We start from the raw sequence: 24,223 nt of genomic DNA, 5'->3' as shown, positions 1-24,223 counted from the left end.
ATGAAATGACCTATCCCATCTTATGGGATGGGAGCGCACATTTATCATCATAGCACACTGCAGTAAGGCCGTCTTGTAATCAGTATTCCATGATCTTATGACTAGATTATAGACTCTATACTTGAAATTTAGTCTTAAATGTAGAAGGAGCTCACTTCATAGTCTAGAAGACAAACTTTTAAATGGAAAAAAAAAAGTGAGTGAAGCGCCACATGAGCAAGTGCATGCCTGTAGCTCCCAACTTCAGAGGCTGAGGCAGGGGAGTTGAGAATCAAGACCAAGTCTGGGCTACAGAGAGCATTCCAGGCCAACATGGGAGATATATAAAAAAGTTAATGAAAATTATGCTGTGGGTGGAGCCGGCAGGAAGATGGATTGTGAAAGCTGGCACAAGAATGCTGTACCACTGACAGTGTAGGTCCACGGCCCACATCCAGAAGAGCCTCCTGATGGATTGATTGCCATGGGTGGGAAGCACTGGTGTAGTGTGACGTACCCTGGGAGAAAAGGGAGCATAAGGAATGGCAGTAGACGTTTCTCATTATTTAAAACACGTATCGATGACTTGCACACATACATAAACATTACAATATCAGAACTGAATGTTCACTTTTGACTCATAAATAATACTAATTTTGTTTTCTTTTGAGATGGGGTCTTGCTTTGCAATCTTGGCTGTCCTGGAACTTACTGTGTAGACCAGGCTGTTCATGAACTCACAGAGATCCACCTACTTCTGTTTACCAAGTCTGAGCAAAGACATGCACCACCAAACCTGGCTATAAATAATATGTTTGAACGTCTTTAATTATATAGTAGAATCAGAACCCATTGTTCATGTTTTTCATATTACAGGAGAACCCTTTCTTAATTTTTGGCCTGCTTTATTAAGTTTAATCTTCCCAGTTTAATGCCAATTAAGAGGAAGTACAGTTTAAATAAATGGGAAATTTACAGTACAGTCCTTCTGAGGTTTTTTATTTTTTTTACAAGCACTTGTATGTATGTTTGTATGTATGTATGTATGTATGTATGTATGTATGTATGTATGAATGTATGCATCATATATCTGTAAGAAAGAGTAGAAGGAGTATCACTGTGGAGCCCATGCTGGCTGACCGTGAACTTGTGATCTTGCTTTAGCTTCCCAGGTGCTGGGATACAGGCCTGTGCCACTGTGCCCAGCTACAATCTGTTTTAAAAATAAGATAAAGTTAAATAATATACTTAGTGATCCATTATATATTACATACTGTATCTTCTCATACTGTTGCTTACATTATGACATCCTTATCATCAGCCTTAATTAACAGGAAGAAATTAAAGCTGGGGGAGTACAGGGAAGCCACCCAGGACAATGAGGGAGTGAACTGTAATGCTCTAATGTGCTGGGCTGTGCTCCTTGGGTTCAGCATTCATGGATTTAGCCAACTTGCAGTTAAAAATATGCAAAAAATTATAGGTGTACTGAGTCTGCACAAACTTCTGCCCTTCCTCTTGAAGCAGTATAGTACTGCAGCTGCTTACACAGTGTTTCTGTTGTATTTGGTATTGTCCGGAGATGGCTTAATGAGGATAAAGGAGATGCTCAAAGCTGTGCTATTTTTTATAATGAGACTGAACATCCAGTAATGTTTGTATCTTTGAAAGTGTGAGTCAGTCTCCTGGATTCTGCAGGATGGTTGTGTGTCTGTCTAAGCTTCAGGTGACGACTGCAGTTCTCATTTCGGGTTCTTTGGCTTCACGCCAGGGCTGCTCTGATTGTTTTGCTCTGCCACATGGATCAGACTCCTCCTCATGTTACTGATATTTGTGCAACTAACTGCTTACAGACCGCTCCTGTCCTGGTCAGGGGCCTGTTCTCTCTGCCCCACGGCATGCTTTAGAGCCGCACCTGGATGCATAAGCCCTACATAATTATTTTTCAAATACTTATAACTTTTATTTGTAAACAGTTGCAACTTGATGCAGGCATTTACCTTGTCCTTAAAATTACCTTATCAAGCTGATATGTTTTCCACCATGCTATTAATTTACTTATAAATCATTTTTAAAATAAATCTGGAAGACTCAGGTAAAATAGTCTTTCATAAGGTATAAAATGACTATACCATAAGGTAATGACATTTTATTATCGCTTCTCAACTGAAAGAGTTTAAGAAACATCTGCAGAGATTATTCATCAAAAGATACTAATGAAGTAGCTACAGGGTTGTGATTTTAGTCATTTTAGGGATAATAATTTATGAACTACTTAAGTGCTACTGTTTGCTAGACAGTATTCTCAGCACTGGGATACATCTGTGAAAGAGAAGAGACCATAAATAAATCCATCATTTACTAACTATTTATTATGATGATAAGTGCTCATGGAGATTATTAGATGGCAGGGGTGTGTGTGTGTGTGTGTGTGTGTGTGTGTGTGTGTGTGTGTATGGTTAAGGAGAAAGGAGATGCAGCTGGCACATCACAGGAGGTGTCAGTGACTGACACACCAAGTGTGCACTGCCTGCTAAACTTGAGGTAGACATTCTGAGTAGTCAGGTGGGGCTTTGAATTAAGGATGAGGTCCTTGAAAGAAGAGGTACAAATTTGAGAGTCATTATCATGTGAACAATATTTAGTATTGTAAAAATAAGATCATTAAGAAAATCTAAATGGATAAGCAGATTAAGCCATGGGGCAGTTAGCATGGAAGTCTGGGACCTAAGAAGTATCAACAAAAGGTTCTTAGGAATAAAGAAATGAGACCACTGTCCAGGAAGCAAGTGAATGAGAGGATGGAATTAAGTGTGCCAGATGGTTCTGTAGGTCAAGAAAGATGAACGCTTAGAGTTGGCCTTTGGATACGACAACATGGAGATCAAGAGTAATTTATGATCTGCCTCTTGGTAGAGGGATGGGAGTGCCTATGGGATAACTGAGCGCAGGGAATAACAGGCAGAAAGGAATGGAGGTGCTAGCGTGAGCAACTTCCAAGGAATTTTGTTGAAAAGAGGAAGTTAAAGCAAAGTGATATTTTAAAATTTATCTATAGTCCATCTGTTGTCCTCCCTAATCCCCAGTCCCACAGTTCCTCAACCCCATTGCTCACCCCTGTCCCCGAGAGGATAACCAGGCCAGACCAGGCAGTCCTCTGCTCTGTATGTGTCAGGGGCCTTGGACCAGCTAGTGTATTGCCTGGTTGGTGGTTCAGTGTCTGGGAGCTCTCAGGGGTCCTGGGTTAGTTGAGACTTCTTGTCTAACTATGGAGTCGCCCTCCTCCTCAGCTTCTTCCAGCCTTTCCCTAATTCAACCATAGGGGTTCCCAACTTCAGTCCAGTGATTGGGTGTGAGTATCTGTGTCTCAGCCAGCTGCTTGTAGGACTCTCAGAAGATAGCCATTCTAGGCTCCTGTCTGTAAGCACATCATAGCATCAGTAACAGTGTCAGGCCTTGGTGCCTGCCCCCCCCCCCCCGCCCCCGGTGAGATGGATCCCTGTTCTCTCAGTCTCTTCTCCATTTTTGTCCCTGCAGTTCCAGGAATACTTCTGGGTCAGAAATCTTGAGGTCCTGTCTATCTACTGGAAGTAGACTCTTCAAATTCCCTCTCCTCACTGTTGGAGACTTAATCTAAGGTCCCTCCCTTTGAGTCCTGAGAGTCTCTCACCTTCCAGATCTCTGGTACTTTCTAGAAGGTCCCCCACCTCCCACTCCTGAGGTTGCATATTTCCATCCATTCTGCTGGCCCTCTGGGCTTCTCTCCTGTCCGCTTTCCCCATACCTGATCCTGTTCCCCTTTTCCCCTTCCCCTTCCCTCTCCCACCCAAATTCCTCCCTTCTGCCTCCTGTGATTATTTTGTTTTCCCTTCTAAGTGGGATTGAAACACCCTTACTTGGGCCTTCCTTCTTGTCAAACTTCATACAGTCTGTGGCTTGTAACATGGGTATTCTGTACTTTTGGGCTAATATTCACTTATCAGTGAGTACATACCACGTATGTCCTTTTGGGTCTGAGTTACTTCACTCAGGATGATATTTTTTAGTTCCATCCATTTGCCTGTGAAACTCATGATGTCCTCGTTTTTAATAGTGGAATAGTATTCCATTGTGTAAATGAACCACATTTTCTGTATCCGTTCTTCCATTGTGGAGCATCTGGGATATTTCTAGCTTCTTGCTATTACATATGAGTCCTCTATGAACATGCTGAATGGAGCATGTGTATCTTTGGTATTTTTAAGATAGGAAAACTACTTGTTTGATTATTAGTAGAGGAAATAACCTAACAGTAGAAAATTGATGTAGGAGAAAGTCCACAATTGCTAGAAACATCTTTGAGTAAGACGAGACTGAATTTACTCAGCAAGTGTAGAGACAGGTCTTACAGACACTGACTGTTCATCTATAACAACATCTGGGAAAACAGAATATACAGACGTGCATGTTCATAGAAGCTGCATGGGGGGGGGTAAAAGGATGAAAATTAGCTGTAATGGACCTAATTTTCCAATGTAGCGGGAAAATGAGGTTTTCCACCATCTTAAGAATGAAGATGAGCAGGAATATAGTGGGAGTTTTGAGGGGAAGGGAAATGGGTAGAATGGCACATGCAAGAGAGGAGAAAGCACACGGCTAGGGAAATACCGTGTTTGCTGAGGAGCCTGAATTGAAAGTGAAAGCAGGTGGCATTGCTGAAGTTCTCTCCATAGCCATGTTCAGCAGCATGAGCACACATGCAGATTCAGTGGGGGATTAATTCCAGGTAGCAATTAGCACTGACAAGCATGACGTGAAGTGATAAAAGGGCAAATGAACTGAGGACAGAAGCAAGGGAGGGTTGTAGCAATTGCCCATGGAGTTTAAGTTGGACCAGGAAGGCAGACAGACATCATGGAATAAAGAACAGGGAAAGTGGGGAGGATAATCAGAGTGAAGGGCAGAAGGGCTCTGGATGCAGTGAAATGAGAGACCAGGAAAGAGTAAGAGGTCCAAGAATGTGTCGCAAGCCATGCAGCTATGCAAGCTTCGTGCCTGTCAGGTGGGGGCTGGAGCTCATGCGTGAGCAGTGAAGGGAGCTCAAGTGAAGGGAGCTCAAAGTGAAGGTGAGCTCAAAGTGAAGGTGAGCTCAAAGAACTCAGGCACCGTGATGTCAGCGGGATGTTGGCACCCAGGAGTTTATCTTATCATTGGAAGGGCACAGAGTAGCAGCACTTCAGAGTTCAGGATAAATATTTAACAGCATAAAGTAACGACTCGCTAGAAGTTTAAAGATTATGCTACTTAATTACAGAATAGATTATTTAGTTGTATATTTTATACAATGTGGGAAAATAAAATGAGAATTATATAAACGTCTCTAATTTATAATAGGTATCCGCATCATTTATGAGGAAGAACAGTCATCCTGTTAGATACCTATTCCTCCCAAATGTATACCTTTACATTATACCATCAAAAAGTCACAGTGCCTAGGGACTGAGAGATGGGTCAGCAGTTAGCACGTACATCCTTGCTGAGGACATAGGTTCAGTTTCCAGTACCTACATGGGCGACTCACAACGGCCTCTAACCATAGTTCCAGGGGGTCTGATGTCCTCTTCTGACCTCCATGGGTATTTGTATGCATGTTGTACACATAAACTCACACATAAAAATAAAAAATTAAATTAATATGCACATTCAGCCAATTAAATGCACATTCATCAAAATATTAAGGAAATATCGATCAAGAGAACAGCCAATAGAGCTGTATTGAGCTCCTAGAACTTGTAGAACAGAGGTCATTGTCAAGTCCTTTCCACACTGTCTGTGAGCTGTTGCTGCAGCTCACTGACACCAGCATTTGAGTCACCAGAGTCAGCCGTTTGCCCTCACACCTGTTTGGGCCAGTGTGCTTGTTATTGTAATTATGTACAGTAATTAAAATAGTAATGTGCTGATGAAATAAAAATGAGGGAAGACACTTGTTTTTGTATGACCTAAGCTAAAAGTTTTGGAAAGATTCTAATAAATTAGGTGAGAATGAGACGGATGTAAAATATTTGGGAGGCGGTTGTGAAGGAGAAGGCATCTGTGCTGATACTGTTTTTCTGTTTTCCTTCTTAAAACACATCTGTCTGTCTGCCTATGTATCTATCTATCTCTATCTATCCATCTCTCTCTATCTACCTACCTATCTATTATTTATTTATTTATTTAGGTAACAGAAATAAGACCCAGAGCCTCACACATGCTAGACAAGTATTCTTCTATATATATATATACATATATATGTATATATATATATATATATATATATATCCAGATTTTTGGAAGATCTTACTATTTACTAAAAAGTAAAAATAGATTGTTGCATTTAGGTGTGGTTCCCCCCAAGAATACCCTTGTCAGGGAATAAGGAGGCAAAGATTAAAACAGAGGCAGAAGGAACACACATTCAGAGCCTGCCCCACATGTGACCCATACATATACAGCCACCCAATTAGACAAGATGGATGAAGCAAAGAAGTGCAGGCTGACAGGAACCGGATGTAGATCTCTCCTGAGAGACACAGCCAGAATACAGCAAATACATAGGCGAATGCCAGCAGCAAACCACTGAACTGAGAACGGGATCCCCGTTGAAGGAATCAGAGAAAGGTCTGGAAGAGCTTGAAGGGGCTCGAGACCCCATATGAACAACAATGCCAAGCAACCAGAGCTTCCAGGGACTAAGCCACTACCCAAAGACTATACATGGACTGACCCTGGGCTCCAACCTCATAGGTAGCAATGAATATCCTAGTAAGAGCACCAGTGGAAGGGGAAGCCCTGGGTCCTGCCGAGACTGAACCTCCAGTGACCGTGATTGTTGGGGGGAGGATGGGGAGGGGAACACCTATATAGAAGGGGAGTAGAGGAGTTAGGGGGATGTTGGCCCAGGAAAATGGGAAAGGGAATAACAATCGAAATGTAAATAAATACTCAAGTTAATAAAGAAAAAAAAAATACTGACAAGGATTTCAAAAAAAAAAAAAGTGTGGTTCCGCCAAAACTACTTAGCTGTGGAGAAAAAGCATGCATTAGAAATTAGTGAATTGATGTATATTGGTCTTTCTGCCCAGGCTGACTTGGAATTCTTTCACCTGTGTCATGGGAGGTCTTATGAAGACATTTCATTCAAACATAGGTACTTTGGCCAAACCATTTTCGTCGTCTGTCCTGCATAGTTCTTCCTTTTCACAGATAGCTGTCATCCTACTTTCATGTTATATATAAATTATTTAATAATAATTTTAAGCTAAAAGTCACATTTCAGGCTTGTCTCTGTCCTTAATGATTTCCCTCTTTAACTGGCATTGTCCATTGATATAGTGACGACAAATCTATATACAGAAAGCACTATGGAATCTAACAAGCAGTCAATTTACATTTTCATTTTGTATGATGTTAGTTTTTTGTTTGCCTTTTTGTTTTAAAATTTGGCCTCATTATATTTATCAAGTTTCATCTTATTTTTCAAAGAATTTTCTGTAGCAACTGGTAACAGATTTTATAAATAGATTTGTGGGATGTGGGAGTGGGTGGGTTGCATGACATGAGGAGATCAACTTTGGATGTCATTCCTTGGGTGGCATCTAGCTTGCTTTTTTAAAAACTTTTTGTTGATTCTTTGTGGGGGTCACATCATGCACCCTAGTCCTGTTCATCTCCCCATCTTGTAATATCCACACTTTGCCTTACCCCCCCCCAAATAAAGTCAAACAACAAAAACCAGAAGCATAAGAACATTCCATCATGAAAACTGTAGCAGTCGCAGTGCGCCCCACAGTGTGTCTTCTGTCAGTGCCTCTTCCTTGAAGATGCTCATTGCAATGAGCCGCTGGTCTGGTTCAAGATCTCTGGCTTCTGTGACTCCATCAGTATTGGATCCTCACTGGGATTTCTCCCAGTTATCCTGTTATTGCACTAGGTCATGGGGATCCTCCAGCTTTGGGTCAGCAGGACTGGCCCTTTCACACATCCTAACAGTTGGCAGATGGTAGAGGTTTTGGAGTGGACCAACTCAGTGCCCTAGATCTGGGCCTACATGGTAGCTGAACTGGTCAGGGCACGGCTCTCCTTATCCACACCACCAGGGCAAGCTCTCCAGCACTGCTCCCAATAGGCCATCAGCGCTGCCACTGACAGGGAGCAGGGTCAGCCCTCCTGCCCTCGGGGCCAGCTTACCCACACCTACACCTCCAGAGCCATCTCCACTGTGCTACCCAGTCAAGGCTGTGTGTGTGTGTGTGTGTGTGTTGATGTAGTGTGCAGTCTCCTGTTCTCACACCCTCAGGACTGGCTCCCTTTGTCTTTGCCATCAGGCCCATCTCCACTGTGCTGCCCAGATAAGGCACAGGGTCTGATGTCACAAGTACTACAACCAGTGAGGAGGCAAGGCCAGCTATCCTGCCCCATTACCTCAAGTCCTGTTCTCCCGACTATCTATAGGCAGGTGGTGAGGTGGAAAAGGGGAGGGCATCATCCCTCACCCCAGCCACCTCTCCAGGGCCAGCTCATCTGCATCGCCTGTATGAGGTCCAACTCCACTGTACTGCTCAGGTGAGGTGCAGGGCCCTCTCTCCTGAGTGCTGCAGCCAGCATAGGAAGGACCAGTTCTTACACTCTCATGACCCTGAGAGTTAGCTCTCCCAACTGCCAGGTAGTGAGGAGTGTGAAGAGGTGAGGTGGGGGAGCATCAACCTGGCACCCATACTACTTCACAGAAGACAAGTAGCAGGGCTAGCTCTCCCATGCTCTTGCCCTTGGGCCTGGTTCACCCACGCCCCCTCTACCAGAGACAGCCCTACCCTGTTGCCAAGTTGAGGTCCAGCTCCACTGTGCTGCTCAGGTGAGGCACAGGGCCTCACTCTCTAGAGTGCTGCAGCCTGTGAGGGGCAGGGATAGCTTATATGCTCTCATGACTCCAGGGTCAGATCTCCAGGTGCCTCGGTTGGAAAAGGAAGGGACAAAAAGGCATACCTCCCCTCACCACCCAGGCCTTCTCATGGCAGAAGAGTGACCGAGCCCCGCTCTTCCTCACTCATGCTTCCAGGGCTGGCTTACCTGTTCACCCACCCGAGGGCCAGCTCTACTACTGTACTGCTCAGGGGAGGTGCAAGGTTAGAACTCTTGAGTGCTGCGGCCTGTGAGGGGCAGGGCCGCTGGCTTTCATGACCCAGGGCCCGCTGTTGCAGGGTGTAAGGGGCAGCCTTGCTTGGGAGCTCACAGCCTTGGGGCAGCTCTCCCCACTGCTGGAGGTGCTGGCATGGGAAGAGGTGAGGGAATCACCTCTGCACCAGTGCCACCTCCCAGCTGATGCATGGCACCGTCAGCTGTGCATGCTCACACCCTGAGGCCAGCTCACCCACATGGCCACCAGGCCCAGCTGCAGGGTGCTGGACCAGCTTTTCAGAGGGCTGTAGCCAGTGAGTAGTGGGGCCAGTTATGCACAGGTCCTAGACATGGGACTGCTCTGACCAGGGATGTCCCATGTTCTCTAGTGGTAATATGAACCATGGTCGACCCCTGCCACTGCATAGCCATGAACTCAGACATGGCCCCCAGCAGCAGCTAGGACTGGGACATTGCCATGGCCCCAGGTGGCAGGGCTGGCCACTCACAACAGGCTACTCCCCTCTACCTTCGAGTCTCCAGTTCATCTCTCTTCACAGTGCTCAGACTGTTCCATATCTCTTTCCCATCTGTCCACCACATGCTTGCACATTGCGAGGGCTCTTGCTGCAGGCTGGTCAGGAGGCCTGTGGGCCCCTAGGTGAGATCCTCTGTCCTGCTGCTTGGCATAGCGGCAAGCAGGTGCTGATGGCCGCTTGTGCTGTATGCTGGAGGTCAGGTCTCGGGTTGGCATGGCAGTCTGCAGGTTTCTGTCTGTCTTTCTCCTGCACTGAGCTGCCTGGATTTGATTTGATTTTTACGAGTCCCGGGTATGAAACATCTGTGGCCACCAAGCCAGGTATCAGGCTAGGATGAACAAAGGGCTGATGCCCTGACTGATGTATCACCGCCACCAACAAGGTGGCTCTCGCCTTTTCATCCACAGCAGTGTCACTCACTGTCTGGCAGCTTACTGGATGCTAGGGTGCTGGCCAGTGGACCCTAGGGATCCCCTGTCTCTGCCTCTCTGGCACTGACATTACAAGCAGGCACCACCACTTGGCTTTCCCTTTGGGTTTCTGAGCTCATTACTTTGCTTTAACTTGCCATAGAAGAAGCTTGAGCTTAGTGCATTGTGTTAGTGCAACTAACAGTGTAGTCTCTGGATTGAGTATGTTTAAATTTGAATGTGTCATTCTGTACTGGTTCTAGCATGCAAGATCAGTGTGTGTGGTAAGACTTGGAAAATATTATAACCTCTAAGCTTTAGTTTTCTCATTTATAGTAGGGATAATAATAAAACATCACAGGAAGTGAGAATTCAGTAAAACCAATCAATGCTCAGTGTAGTGCCTTCTTGACATGTACCGGATGTCAGTGTTCTGTTAGTAGTCCTCTGATAAAGGTTCTCAACAAGTATTTTTGAATTTAGGTTAAAGTGTCCCTTCTGTAAGGTGTGCTCGTGCCTTGCTCTGTTTCCCCACGGCAGTCAGCACATGCAGCACATTTTGTCCTTTGCAGTACCTGTTGCCTTTGGGCTGCTAAAGCAAGTATGTCCCGTCCTCCCTGAAAAGTCTGCACTGAGTATGTCGGAAGAATAGCCTGCTACTGTTTCCCTTTGCTTGTTTTTAAATAGATTCACTTATTCATTATATGTGTGAGTTTTTTTTTCTGTATGTATAAAATGTACCATCTGCGTGCTTGGTGCCTACAGAGTTCACAAGAGCGTGTCAGATTCCCTGAAACTGGGATTAGATGGTTGTGAATCATCACAGGGTTCTGGGAGCAGAACCTCCGTCCGTACAAACACAAGCTCTTTACTGCTGAGCCACCTCTTTAACACCCCCTCTTTTTTGCTTTTCGTACAAACTAACTTCATAATACTATTCGTGGTGGGGGGAGGGAGAAGGAAAGAGAAAAAGGTAGAGGGAGAGAGGGGTTCCTTTGGGACATTACTAAGAAATGCTTGAGAGGCTAACTTAGGTCTCCTTCCAGGGACATACTGGGACTGTGGTGAATCAGATGGTATATATAGGTAAACCTAGTGTCTCTGTGGTTCACCTGGAGAACAAAGGGTGCCCCTTCGTCACAAGCACTAAACATTAAAAGTTGTGACGAACACCCTCAGGGTCTTGGTCTGATTGATAGTCAGCTTGGTTGGATCGGAGGCGCCCACCAGGGAGCCTCGCATCTGCTGTAGTCCAAGAAGGCTATGTAAATCACAGTGCTGTCTTGATGCCATCCCAGAAATGAGAAAGGGTCGCCCAGGTGATCTGTAATCTTTGTACACAATAAAGTACACTTCCTGTGCCAAGTGTCTTAAGAGGAAGAGATTGAGACCCAACATGTTCAGGAAGGTAAACGGAGGAAACTACCATTTGTCTCTCAAGTTGGAAATCTAGGGAATGAAAGGCGCCATTCCCAGGAAAGGAAGGGATATCCAGAGCTGCTGAACCTTCAGGCTCAGAGGATGCCCGAGAGGCAGCCCCGGGAAGGCCAGTCAGTGTGGGGTGCCTCAGCAGTGCAGTGCAGTGCCTGGTCAGTGTGGCAGTGGTAGATGGGCTTATAAGTAACAAATTCATATGAGTGCATTTACACAAAGGAAACAAGATCAGTTCAAGACTACTCACTGTTTTACTGTTTTCTAGGGGAGACAAGAGTTAACTGTGTTAATGCCACATACAGTGCTGGGTTATTTTAATGGTGTGCACAAAGAATAGAGGGACCTGGAACGGTTAACTGTGTGTCCATTGGAAGGAATTCATAGATAAGGTCAGGCTGAGTATGAAAAATGGGAAGAAAGCCATCAGGAAGACAGGTGGAGCTTTCTAAATACTGAAGTGTGGATGAATGCACACAGTGCTCTGGAATTTTGCACATCAGGGGTACTTAGCTCGCTCTTAGTTGTAAAAGATCAGCAGAGTGTGGTGGCATCTGCCTGTATGCTCAGATTCTTTGGGTGCGGAGGCAGGAGAATCATTTGAGTCTGGAGTTTGAGGCCTGCCTGGGATACACAGCCAAGACATTGTCTCAAAAAAGAAAAGAATACATTACCCTAGTTGTTGTAAAGAATGTGGTTTGGAGAGGAAAAGTTGTCTTGGGGACTGCTCACTGAGTGGTGGGTGCGAATAGAAGAAAGAGGATAAAGGCAGAAGTGCTACTGAGGATTGGCAGCCTGTGGATGGGGTTGTAAGGATTTTGCCAGCTGTTGTGTGTCCTCATGTACTGTTTCATCTGTGTTTGGGATGAGAGGAAGCAGGAGTTCAGGGCAAAAAAGGGAGAAAGATAGTGTGGCTGGTGTCTGACATTTGAATGCGAAAGGCCTGTTGTGGGCCATGCCAGTTTATAGTCGGTGTAAACTTACATACACATAAACAGATCAGCCTTCAGGAAGACTTTTAAACCAAGCAACAAGAATGCCTGGGCATCGTCCATGTAGGAAAAGAGCTCTGTGTACTGTTGTTTCATCATATGCTTTATTCTCCTCCTCTCTGCAGCAGCGGACACAACCGCTTGACTGTACCGATCATGCGTGCTTGCTCCTTGGGCATACTATTTTAAATGGCTTTTTGTCCATAACTTTTTTCACTTTCAACTTTAAGTCTGTAAATGTTACTTCTCTAGATATTACTATGTGCAAAGAAACTTGTAATTCTTGTCATAGTTTTCAACGTCAGTCTTTCAAAATGGTTCTTAGTACAAAATGATTCCCTTTAACTGCCCTTTCCCTACATAGGAGCTGATGCAACAGAACGGGATTGGCTATGTGCTAAATGCCAGCAACACCTGTCCAAAGCCTGACTTCATACCCGAATCTCACTTCCTGCGAGTGCCTGTGAATGACAGCTTTTGTGAGAAAATCCTGCCCTGGTTGGACAAGTCTGTGGATTTCATTGGTATGTAGCTCAGGACAAGGGTACAGCCCTTTGAATCAGTGTCACAGACAGGCAGAGCCTGTCTTTTTGCCTCGTAGAGATTTCAAGTCTGAAACCAGCACATGATGTTGCTTACCTATTTAATGGTCAAGCTGATGTGTGCTATGCTGTCCCTAAGGGATTGCCCTGTGACCTGCTAGCTAACTTTTAACAGCTCCGAGGTTAAAGCTTTTCAGGATCTATAATTATGTGTTGCAAGTATTTGAAAATCAGTTAAGCTTTCAAAAATACCCCTCTCCCCCCCACTTGAAACAGTTTGATGAACCTAGCTGTTATTCCTCCTTACTTACTGCTGTGTTTTCCTTGGGAAAAGTTAGGTCCTGCGAAAAGATTTCCTGGGCCTCAATTCACACATCAATAGTTTCAAGTATTTTGCGTCCAGTGAAATTCTAGCATATACATGTACATGCTGGAACTGTAACAAGTTAGTCTCTATCGTCCTTTTTTCTGCTTCTTTGGCCTCATCAGGAGCCTCCTACATGCCACACACAGGATCTGGTTACCTGGTGGTTGATGCTTGAGTGTGGAGGAAGAGCAGAGGAGACGTGAGCACAAGATGAGGTGTGACTACACATTCCATGCAAGGACGTCTTGTTGTTTCCCTCCAGTAGGCACATAAGTCTGAGCACTCAACTCCATACTTAAATACTATGAATTAGCCATTGTAACTAAAGATAAAAGATCTGGGGCTGGGGGGCTGACTCATCATTTAGAGCACTGGCTACTCTTCCAGAAGACCCAGGTTCAATTCCCAGCACCTGTGTGGCGGCTTAAAGCTGTCTGTGATTGTAGTTCCAGGAGATCAGACACTCTCTTCTGTCCTCTCCTGACACCACCAGACACATTAGTAGTTCACAGATACACGTGTAGGCAAAACATCCATAGACATAAAAAGGCAAAATTAGGTACATTAATTCCTGGTAACATTTTTCATTTTCCAGATGATGCTTTTCAAGCTTCATGTAATTCTGATAATAGTTTGTTGTTGTTTGTTTGTTTTGTTTAAGAATTTCAGTTTTCCAGAAACTTCTGTCATCAATTTGTACTTGCTCTTTAAACCACCTCAAGATTAAAGGCTAAGATAGTTAACAGTTCACATTAAAATCATAAAGAAAAAGCTTCATACTGACACTTTCTCATTGCTCCTCCAAGTATATTTAGCATAGCGTTAGATTTTTAGCCCTTAAAAAAGGTAAACAATTATGATTAATGTTCCCATTGGATGTCGTGTTGGTTCAGAGGCAGGATCCAAGCTCCTGCTCTCTTCTCACGGTCGGTTCCTTGGCTCCTGCTCAACCCCACCCCACCCCCAAGTCCACAATTCTGAACTGAGCAACAGAGAGAGTTGATTAAAAGGATGTACTTTGGAGCCAAACTTCGAGTCCTGCCTCCCTGGTTATCAGTTAAGCAATTGTGTGTCTCTAACTTAAAGCTCTTAAAACTCTCTTGTGCCTGTTTCCTGAACGACAGGCTGAAGGTAATGCGCCTACTTCATAGGGAGAGCGTGAGGATTAAAGCAGACAATATAGGCACCCAACACTGCACAGTTCTCAGCTCAGAGTCAGCTCTAGGAAATGTTCCTGACTCTTTTCTACTCCTGAGACATGCTCCTGCTAGGCTGGCCTCAAACATCCGGCTCAAGCACTCTTCCCAAGTAACAGGGGCCACAGGCACAGGCTACCCTCTCTGACTGACGGATATTTTAAAGAGTGCCATGAGGGTTTCCTCCTTTTCTCCCCTCTGCTGACCTGTGCTCGAACCTCCCCTGTTCCTCACTCCTTTTTGAGCTCCCTGACACCTCACTCTAAGCAGGTCCTCAGTTTAACTCTTCAGTCCTCCTTCTTGTTTATTTTATTGTTAAGAGACAAAGTTTTTGTCCCTTAAGAAAACCTAAACATTGCATTTGAATTTCTGTAGTGCTGACCTGCTGTTATTTCATTTCGCCATCTCTGCCGTCTTATTCTTCACTCCAGAAACTTCAGTTTCCTTAATTCCTACACAAAAATATGGCTCTTAGCCTGACATTCCCAAGAGACATCTTACACACACATGTGCTCACACGCGCGCATGTGCGCACACCCCCCCCCATGCTCCCACCTTTGCAGCCACCTCCACTTACTTCTTCCATGGCTTGGGAGTGCCAGCCAAAGCAGCCTGCCTTCTGAGTACCCCGCTCAGTACTGAGAGGGCTTTCCCGTTCTTCCCCCTCTCTACCAGGTCTCTGTGTGTGACTTCTGTTCTAAGGCTCGGGTTAGCACTCAGTCTGTCAAGACCTATGTGCCAATGAGCCTACTCTAGAATATGCACTTTTATATTTAATTAAAAACTTATCAGATAAATTGTGGTTGTAAAAAAAAAAAAAACCAGCATGAGCACAGTATTGAATGAGAAAAGGAAATCCACCATCAACATTGTAATGCATATTCTGACAGGTTTTTTAAAAAGTATTTGTTTTCTTACTTGTATGTATTAAGTATAGGCACACATATGGCACAGCAGACATATGACATGGGACATTTCTGGAGGTCAGAGGACAGCTTTCTAGGTCAGGTCTCACCTTCTACTCGGAAGCAACAGCTCTTTTCTTCCTGTGGCGGCTGCACTGGTGCTCAGGCCGCTAGCTGCACTGGTGTCAGCTTTGTCTCTTTACAGTCTCCTTCAAAGGCTGGAATTCTGTTATTATTGTGTGTACATGATACATACGTGTGGGCACACATGTGCCACCATACCTGGAGGACAACTTGGGGGAGTTGGTTCTTTCCTTCTGCTGTGGATTTTAGGGATTGAACTCAGGTCGTTTGGCTTATACATCAGATACTTTTATTTGCTGAGCCTTCTTTCCATTTCCCTCAATATATTTTTAATAAATTGCTTTTAAACATACATAGTATTCAATACCTTGAGGAGCGTGAGAACAGGACCGTGGTCTTACACACTCTTTTTTTAAAAGATAATTATCATTTGAAATTTTTTTAGATTCATTTAGATTTATTTTTATGCCTATATTACCTGCGTATGTGTTTGGTGCCTGAGGATGTCAGAAGAGGTCACCAAATACACCAGATCTGGAGTTCCAGACAGACAGTCGTGAGTTCCAGACAGTCGTGAGTTCCAGACAGTCGTGAGTTCCAGACAGTCATGAGTTACAGACAGTTGTGAGTTCCAGACAGTCGGGAGTTACAGACAGACAGTCGGGAGTTACAGAGGGTCGGGAGTTACAGACGACAGTCGGGAGTTACAGACGACAGTCGGGAGTTACAGACAGTCATGAGTTACAGACAGTGGGGAGTTACAGTCGTGGGTGCTGGGAGCCAAAACCACAAGTGCTCTTCAGCACTGAGTCACCCTTCAGCCTCAGGTCATTATCAGCAATAATAGGAAATAAATTCAAAATTAAGGAAACTGAAACCACATGGTTGTATAGTATGTGTGCTGGGAATTGTGTGTGGAGCGTCTACAAGGTCTCTTCCCTGAGCCCCGCCAAGCCTGCCTCTCATCAGAATTGGAGCAGCTTCCAGCTAGAGATGGGGATCCACATACACACACTCATCCGTACATGCTGAGATAGGTGCAAAGGTGGGGAAGAACCAGATTATAGGAAAAGGATAATGTTGGTGGCATAAAATCAGAATTGCCATCCAGTGGCTTTGAGCCTTTCACCTGAGGAAAAGAGAGAATACTGAGGAGAAGGTAAATGCAGGTGGTTGATGTGCACATGTGTGCATGTGTGGGCCCGTGTGCTGCTGAGCTAGCCCGGTCTGTGTCAGTGTGGGCTGTGTTCATTGTTCCCGTCTGGCTCCCTTGTCTGACCGAGTGCTGCTTATCGCTGACTCTTAAATTACTTAGTGTCTAACGGATAATAACTTACAAGTTATCATCTACTATTATTATCTACCACAAGTCTGCATCACCGGCCACCAGGCTGGAGCAGCTCTCTATTGTTCAGTACCCACTGCAGGTTCCTTGAATTCTGATGAGTTTTTAAGAATTTTAACCTTGTCTGGTAGTGGTCCACACCTTTAATCCCAGCACTGAGGAGGCAGAAGCAGGTGAATATCTAGCTTGGTCTACAGAGTGAGTTCCAGGACAGCCAAGGCTACCCAGAGGAACCCTATTTGGAAAAACAAAAGATAAAGCAAAAATTATCTTAACCTCAGTCTTGCCCAACACAAATGAGAAGGGACAGATCTGGCTCCAGGACAGCCACTCTGTGGCTGTGCACATGACATGTGTAGTAGGTCAGGACAGAGCCTGTCATGGTACTGCTTAGGACTGCCATTCTTGGGGGCTGTTTGGGCTGTCATCTGCCCCTGCGTGTGAGCTATGAAGCCCCTCCACAGCCAGGAGGGCAGCGCTGTCTGAACCTCCCCAGCTTTGCTTCTAATGGTATCCATGAGCCTCTAACTCATGCCAGAGAATTACAATAGTGCACTGTGTTAGTACCTCCTGCTTCATATATGTGTCATATATGTGATTGCGTGTTAAGCAGACAGCTGGGAGACAGCTCAGCCTGTTGAAGCGCTTGCTGTCCAAGCATGAGGACCTGTGTTTATTCCCAGAACCTATGTCAAAATGATGGGTTTGTGGTGCTTGCTTGTAATCCCAATACCGGGGAGGCAGAGACAGGAGGATGCCCTGAGGCTTTTTGGCTACCCAGCCGACACCTTAGCCTATTTGGTGAGTTCCAAGCCAGTGAGGTACTTTGTCATGCCTGGGGAATGACAAGTGACGTGGACCTCTGGCTTCCTTCCACTTGCATTCTTACATGCACATTTGCATTACACAGCAAAAACCATTGGAATAAGAGCCCGGCAATCTGCAGTAGTAACCCACCCACTGCTTATTAATAGCCCCTTTAGACCTTAATGGCTCATAGTATGTTATGGAGAGAGAACTAGCGTCTCCCTTCCTCCTGTAAAGTGAAGGATCACTAGGAGGCCATGTAGGTAAGATCTGCTTTGAAGTGTCAGGTGTGAAGACACTGACAGTAACAGTCGATAGTGGCGAGTACAAGGTTTCTTCACTGAAGAAATCCTAGTGACTTTTCTTAAATTTGCTCCCACAGAGAAAGCAAAAGCCTCCAACGGCTGTGTGCTGATCCACTGCTTGGCTGGGATCTCCCGCTCGGCCACCATTGCTATTGCCTATATCATGAAGAGGATGGACATGTCTCTGGATGAGGCTTACAGGTAAGGACAGGGACGTGGCTCATGGGGCCTGCTTCACTTTCCCTGAAACAAAGGGGTTGTGAAGGTGGGTGGCCGTCACGGGTTCCTGTGACTCATGGTCTTGCAGAGGCTGAGGAAGAGTGTGGCTCTGCTTGGCTTTCGTTCTTCTGACACATGGTGTTTGGTTTTATGCTTCTTAGTAACGGTAGCTCAGGAAGGCTTACTCCTTCCCTCGATGGAGGGCGTGGACTTTCTGATTGACAAGTTGAGAAAGCAGCTCTTGCACAGCGCCTGGGTCTGCTCTGTCTGATGGTCCTGCAGACATGGGGAAGCCTGACGCACTCGTGTATAAAACCCGAGTAAACCTGTCCTGTCCAGCTCACCACATTTTACAGGTAGTGACCTTGACTAGGCTGCCCTTGCCTATCTTGGGAAAGGACAAAAAGTGACAGGGCTGCTGACTTGTATCTTCCTTGGTGACAAATGACACTGGTTCACTGTGTGCCCTGTTGACATGAAGTAGTTGGTTTGCATGAGAGAGAGAACAAGAAGATAAGATGCATGTACCATGATGTTGGCTTATTTTAATATTTGAACGTCTCAGAATGTCAATTCTGGAATAACGAAATGAGCTGCCTAGCTAGCTCGTCCTCCTGGGTGCTGGAAGGGTCAGGTCCTCTCTTTCTGCACTACTTATCTCCAGTTAAGCCTCTGCTCCTGTGTCCTGCTTGGGCTGAAGTCCGGTGGGAAGGCCCACACTCTTATATCCCGTTACAGTGTTACTATGTGAGTTTTCAAGCTGGACCCAGACATCGGATGGTCCAGAGTTTGAATCCTGCTTCATCGATGAGTAGCTGTGTGGCTTGGGACAAGTGAACTTAGGGCCTTTCAGCCTGGTCTACGTGAAGCAGGTTAAGGACTGAATAACTCAGTACAGCAGCACAGTGCGTAGCACCCAGAAATCACCTTGTGACTGATTTTCCTAACATTCTGAATATAAAAAGATCCAGAACTGGGTGCTTGGACACTGTGCCATCTCTTTGAGGGAAATTCTCTTGAGAGGCCAGTGTGGGCGTTGAAGAGGGAATAATGGCGTGTTGAAGCTGACGAGTGGCTTAGCCTTGCGGTGCTGGTGTATGTGACAGGGGGCAGGTGACAGGGAGCAGGCATTTCCTGGGGTTGAACAGAGTGCTCTCATCAACTGCATGGGAAGCCTTGGTGTCTTGGGAATAGGGAGCCTAGAGGGCACCCTCTAGCCTATACCCCGCCATGCCACCGCTCCCTGAGAAGGTGTTCTCCACCTTAGTCCTGGGATTGTAAATGAATCCTCTCTGAAGCACTGGGGAGGTGTAGTGATACCCTGTCCCACTTTCTCTTAGTGTCCTCAGGACAAAGTGCAGTTGTAAAACTCAGGGCTTTGGCTTTGTCCTCTCTACAGATTTGTGAAAGAAAAAAGACCTACTATATCTCCGAACTTTAATTTTATGGGCCAACTCATGGACTATGAGAAGACGATTAGTAGCCAGACTGGAATGTCCGGGCCGAAGAGCAAACTCAAGCTGCTGCACCTGGACAAAGCCAGTGAGCCTGTGCCTGCAGCCTCAGAGGGCGGACGGAAGAATGCACTGTCTCTCAGCCCACCCTGTGCCAACTCTACCTCAGAGGCAGTGGGGCAAAGGCTTGTGCATCCTGCAAGTGTGCCCAGCTTACAGCCTTCCCTCTTGGAGGACAGTCCGCTGGTACAGGCGCTCAGTGGGCTCCAGCTGTCCTCAGAGAAGCTGGAAGACAGCAACAGGCTCAAGCGTTCCTTCTCTCTCGATATCAAGTCTGTTTCGTATTCAGCCAGTGTGGCAGCGTCCTTACACGGCTTCTCGTCAGAGGATGCTATGGAGTACTACAAACCTTCCGCCACACTGGATGGGACCAGCAAGCTCTGCCAGTTCTCCCCCGTTCAGGAGGTATCAGAACAGACTCCAGAGACCAGCCCCGATAAGGAGGAGGCCCACATCCCCAGGCAGCCCCAAGCTACCAGACCTTCAGAGAGCCAGACCACACGGCTGCACTCAGTGAGAACCAGCAGTACTGGGTCTACCCAGAGGCCCTTCTTCTCGCCACTGCATCGGAGCGGGAGTGTGGAGGACAACTACCACACCAACTTCCTTTTTGGCCTTTCCACCAGCCAGCAGCACCTCACCAAGTCTGCTGCAGGGCTTGGCCTCAAGGGCTGGCACTCAGACATTCTGCCTCCCCAGTCCTCTGCCCCTTCCCTGACCAGCGGTTGGTATTTTGCTACAGAGCCTTCACACTTCTACTCTGCTTCAGCCATCTATGGAGGCAACGCCAGTTACTCTGCCTACAGCTGTAGCCAGCTGCCCACTTGCAGTGACCAAATCTATTCTGTTCGTAGGCGGCAGAAGCCTAGTGACAGAGCTGACTCACGGCGGAGCTGGCATGAAGAGAGCCCCTTTGAGAAGCAGTTTAAACGCAGGAGCTGCCAAATGGAATTTGGAGAGAGCATTATGTCAGAGAACAGGTCGAGGGAAGAACTGGGCAAAGTGGGGAGCCAATCTAGCTTTTCAGGAAGCATGGAGGTCATTGAGGTCTCTTGAGAAGACCGCGTAACTTCTGTTGACAGTTTTGTTTCCTGTTCACAAAAAAATATTCCCTGTAAATCTGAAATATGTATATGTACATACATATATATTTTTGGAATATAGAGCTATGGTATAAAAGCAACAGATGGATCAACACAGTTGTTCTCTCAGCACTGCACTGAGAATGGCTAGTTCTCTCAGAAGAGGAAGGGTAGATGTTAGAATTCTCCCAGCCAGAGAAGAGATTTTGTTCAGTGAATTGCACATCTTCTTGTTCCTACAAAAGCAAGGGTTTTGTTTGTTTGTTTGTTGTTTGTTTGTTTTTAATGTTAGAGGGCAAAATCCCTCCCATTTTCATGTGCAACAAGAGGTCTCAGAACTCATCTCTGTCCAGGCCCTTCCCTAGTGCACCTTAGCGCTAAGACTGAGCCAGCTGTGGGTCAGGTGGGAAGACCCTCCTAGGGACAGATCCTAACGGTAAATCCAAGGGAAATGACCCCGTCCAAAGCTGAGCAATCAACCCAAGCTCCATCGACAGCTGATGGATACGGAATCGTTCTGCGGGATGAACTGTTAGGAGCCTTGTCTAGATCTACTTATAGCCAGGCCAGTACCTCAGACAAGACATTTGGGGCCATCACCACTACCATGTCTAGTCGATCATTTTCTAGGCATTGTGAATAAGTAGGTAACTTGTCACTTTCCAGACAAATGCATACTGTCTATGCACAAAATCCCAGTGGGCCTGTTGCCCATGTACCCCTCCTGTCAGCTTGAATGAAGTGGGGAAACCAACTAGAGTTTTTAACTTAGCCAGAGACTGGGCAGTCAGACAGCTTAGAGACTTAAGCCAGGGATGGAGCACTAAGAGTCTCCCCCCTCCTCCTCCTCCTCCTCCTCCTCCTCCTCCTCCTCCTCCTCCTCATAATTTAAGAATTATTTAAAGTGGGATGGTTCATTCTTCAGTTGACCAGACTTGGTTTAGAGAGAAACATGAATCACTGGGCTTGGTAGTGGAGTGGCAGAACCTTCAGGCTCTCGGCCAAAACAGGCTTTCACTTCTGTCTCCCTCATGGAATAAAAATATGGGAAGACTTGGGAAGGTGCACTGTGAAGTAGGCAATGGATTTCCTGGGCTTTTTTCTCTATGGTATGCAACAAGGGTAATATTTCTAGAATCCTCTTCGACTTCCAAACTTTGCATGGGCATTGGTAAGCAAGAACCAGTCAGAATAGAACACACTAGAAAGGTTAAGAAGGGGCTGTTGATTTTGGTTAGTCTTGATACAGGAAAGCTCTTCTCCAGAGCTACCCAGCATGCTTCCTGAGGAAAGGACACATCAGAGAAGAGGTACCCAGTGGCTTCCTGGTCCCTGGCACACAATCTCTATAGACGCAATCCTGGCAGCTGAGAACAGGAGGTGATAGGAACAGGTGTGTACATGACAGTACGTAGCTGCCTTTCAACTTCCTGGCTTGAGCTGTATCCTCCAGATACAGCCTCCTTAAGGCCTTAATTCACTCACGTCAGCAGGGTGTGGGAGTGGGTAGATGTTGTCATTGTTCTTTACTGTAAGTGTAGCTAGGGGCTGACTCATATCTCAGGTTTTCTATGTCAGTGAATGGATGGTCCTTTGACTAGGATCTGACTTAATGTTCCTATGGTGATTGTAAAACCAGCATAGAATGGCGTGGCTCAAAGCTGACGGGCTGGACCATGATGAGCACTGTGAGCCTCGTGGGCATACTGGCTCTGGACAGATAAGCTATGTGTGGGCCTGAGATGAACGCAGAGCAGAGACTGCACAGAGAGCACGGGCCACTCCAAGACACTGGTCAGCAGCCTGTGATTAGATTCTCAGAGCCTCACAGTAAATTTGATCCATTGTGTACACACACTCAGTACGTAAGAACCCACCTTCTTAAAATCTGGTCACACCAGTGAGACAGTTCCAGAATGAAGCAGCAGCTCCAACAGTACGTCTGTTCTGGGAAGACTGGGGATTTGGCTTCAGTGTCTTTGGGCAGTACATTGCCTAATGCCATACGTCATGTAGGGAGGTGCTCTCTGGGCTGTGGTTCCTTCCGTGTAGCGTAGTCATACACTACAGCTGTCAGTCCACCATCACTAATGTCCTATCAGTTCTTGGAATCACAACTACCATGTTGAAAGGGCTGCCCCTAGGCACATTGTGGGTAGTGTGGTGGTTAGGTTTCCTCATGTAAGCACAGGGAAGCCTGAAGTCTCCTGGGACAATGCAAAATGGTGATTTTAATGAGCAAAACTAGACTCTGTGAGAAATGCTGGAAACTGTTTAGACCAGTTATAAAGTTAGAGAGGAAAGACTGTATAAATGTTTAATATGAATATAGTGTTCTTGGAGTAAGGCAAGCTGTTGAATGGTTCACTTGTGCATTTCTCATTTTGAAGTGTCATGTATGTTAATACGATGAAATAAAATCAAAACTGGTACCTGTTTATACATCAGTGTGAGAAGTGACCTCCCCTCCCTTGCTGCTCTCACCCTTGGTGGGAACCACTCTGTCTTAAGTTGCAAAAAAGGGGGCCACAGAAAGAACCACAAGTGACAGTGTTCACCATTTAGAATGAAGGTGGCCACTGATATATCAAATGTGTCACTCACACGGGACAGAGGCAGATGCTGCTCTGTGTTCTCTGTGCCAAGCACATGCTGAGGAAGCCTTCCTACCTGCTTGACTTCAGGATACACAAAGGCAGCTGCCTGCATGTGCACCTACCACAAACCAGTGAGTCCACAGTCCTGACAGGGAAGCCGAGGAGCATGGCCTTTAAACGGTGTCCTCGGAAGCTGAACTGAGGCTCAGGTGGCAGAGTGCTCCCCTCACACTCACGAGGCGCTGGATTTGGTCCCTAGCACTGTGCAAACCAGACATGGCGAATGGTGGGAATCCCAGCACTCGTGTGAAGGCAGAAACCTGAGGAGCTTACGGTTATCTGGGGCTACACAGTGGGTAAGGAGGCCTGACTATGAGACCTCATTTCAACCAAAAACCAAAACTGTTCCCCATGCTAGATAGACCTTAGTGACATTCGATCATATAGAAACTTGGCCTCACCAGTTTAACCAAAGTCCACACTACAGAGATGAAATGCTGCCGGCAGACAGACGGCTATAAAGGAAACCATGGGCCAGTGAGATCGATCAGTGGGTGTCAGGTACAAGAAGGAGAGAGGCAGCAAGACAGACTGCCGCTGGGAATGTTCTCAGCGGCAGAGTGCTTACCTAGCATGTGCAAGGCCCTGGGTTTGAATCCCTAGCACTTGAACCACAGAGAACACAAAACCCAAACAAAATCAAACCATTCCTCTCTCCCAGCCTATGGTATTCCTGAAACTCCTTTCATCAAAGGTTTGCTCTGTAGACAA

General features: G+C 46.0%; 1 protein-coding gene across 11 annotated transcripts in view; it reads left to right on the top strand.

Moving 5' to 3' along the window:
• Positions 1-23,297, top strand: part of Dusp16 (dual specificity phosphatase 16) — an 83,437-nt gene extending 60,140 nt beyond the window's left edge. For all 11 annotated transcript variants that reach the window (XM_087657047.1, XM_087657051.1, XM_087657042.1 and 8 more), the window contains 3 exons: positions 12,854-13,013; positions 18,118-18,241; positions 19,659-23,297. In XM_087657047.1, the coding sequence (XP_087513173.1) occupies positions 12,854-13,013; positions 18,118-18,241; positions 19,659-20,829 (1,455 nt within the window). In that variant the 3' untranslated portion in view covers positions 20,830-23,297. The remainder of the gene's footprint in view (positions 1-12,853; positions 13,014-18,117; positions 18,242-19,658) is intronic.
• Positions 23,298-24,223: the final 926 nt, after the last annotated feature.

Source organism: Rattus norvegicus, chromosome 4 (genome assembly GCF_021556685.1).
Source record: "Rattus norvegicus strain SHRSP/BbbUtx chromosome 4, alternate assembly SHRSP_T2T, whole genome shotgun sequence".
NCBI lineage: Eukaryota > Metazoa > Chordata > Mammalia > Rodentia > Muridae > Rattus > Rattus norvegicus.
This window is presented reverse-complemented; position numbering and strand designations above follow the sequence as displayed.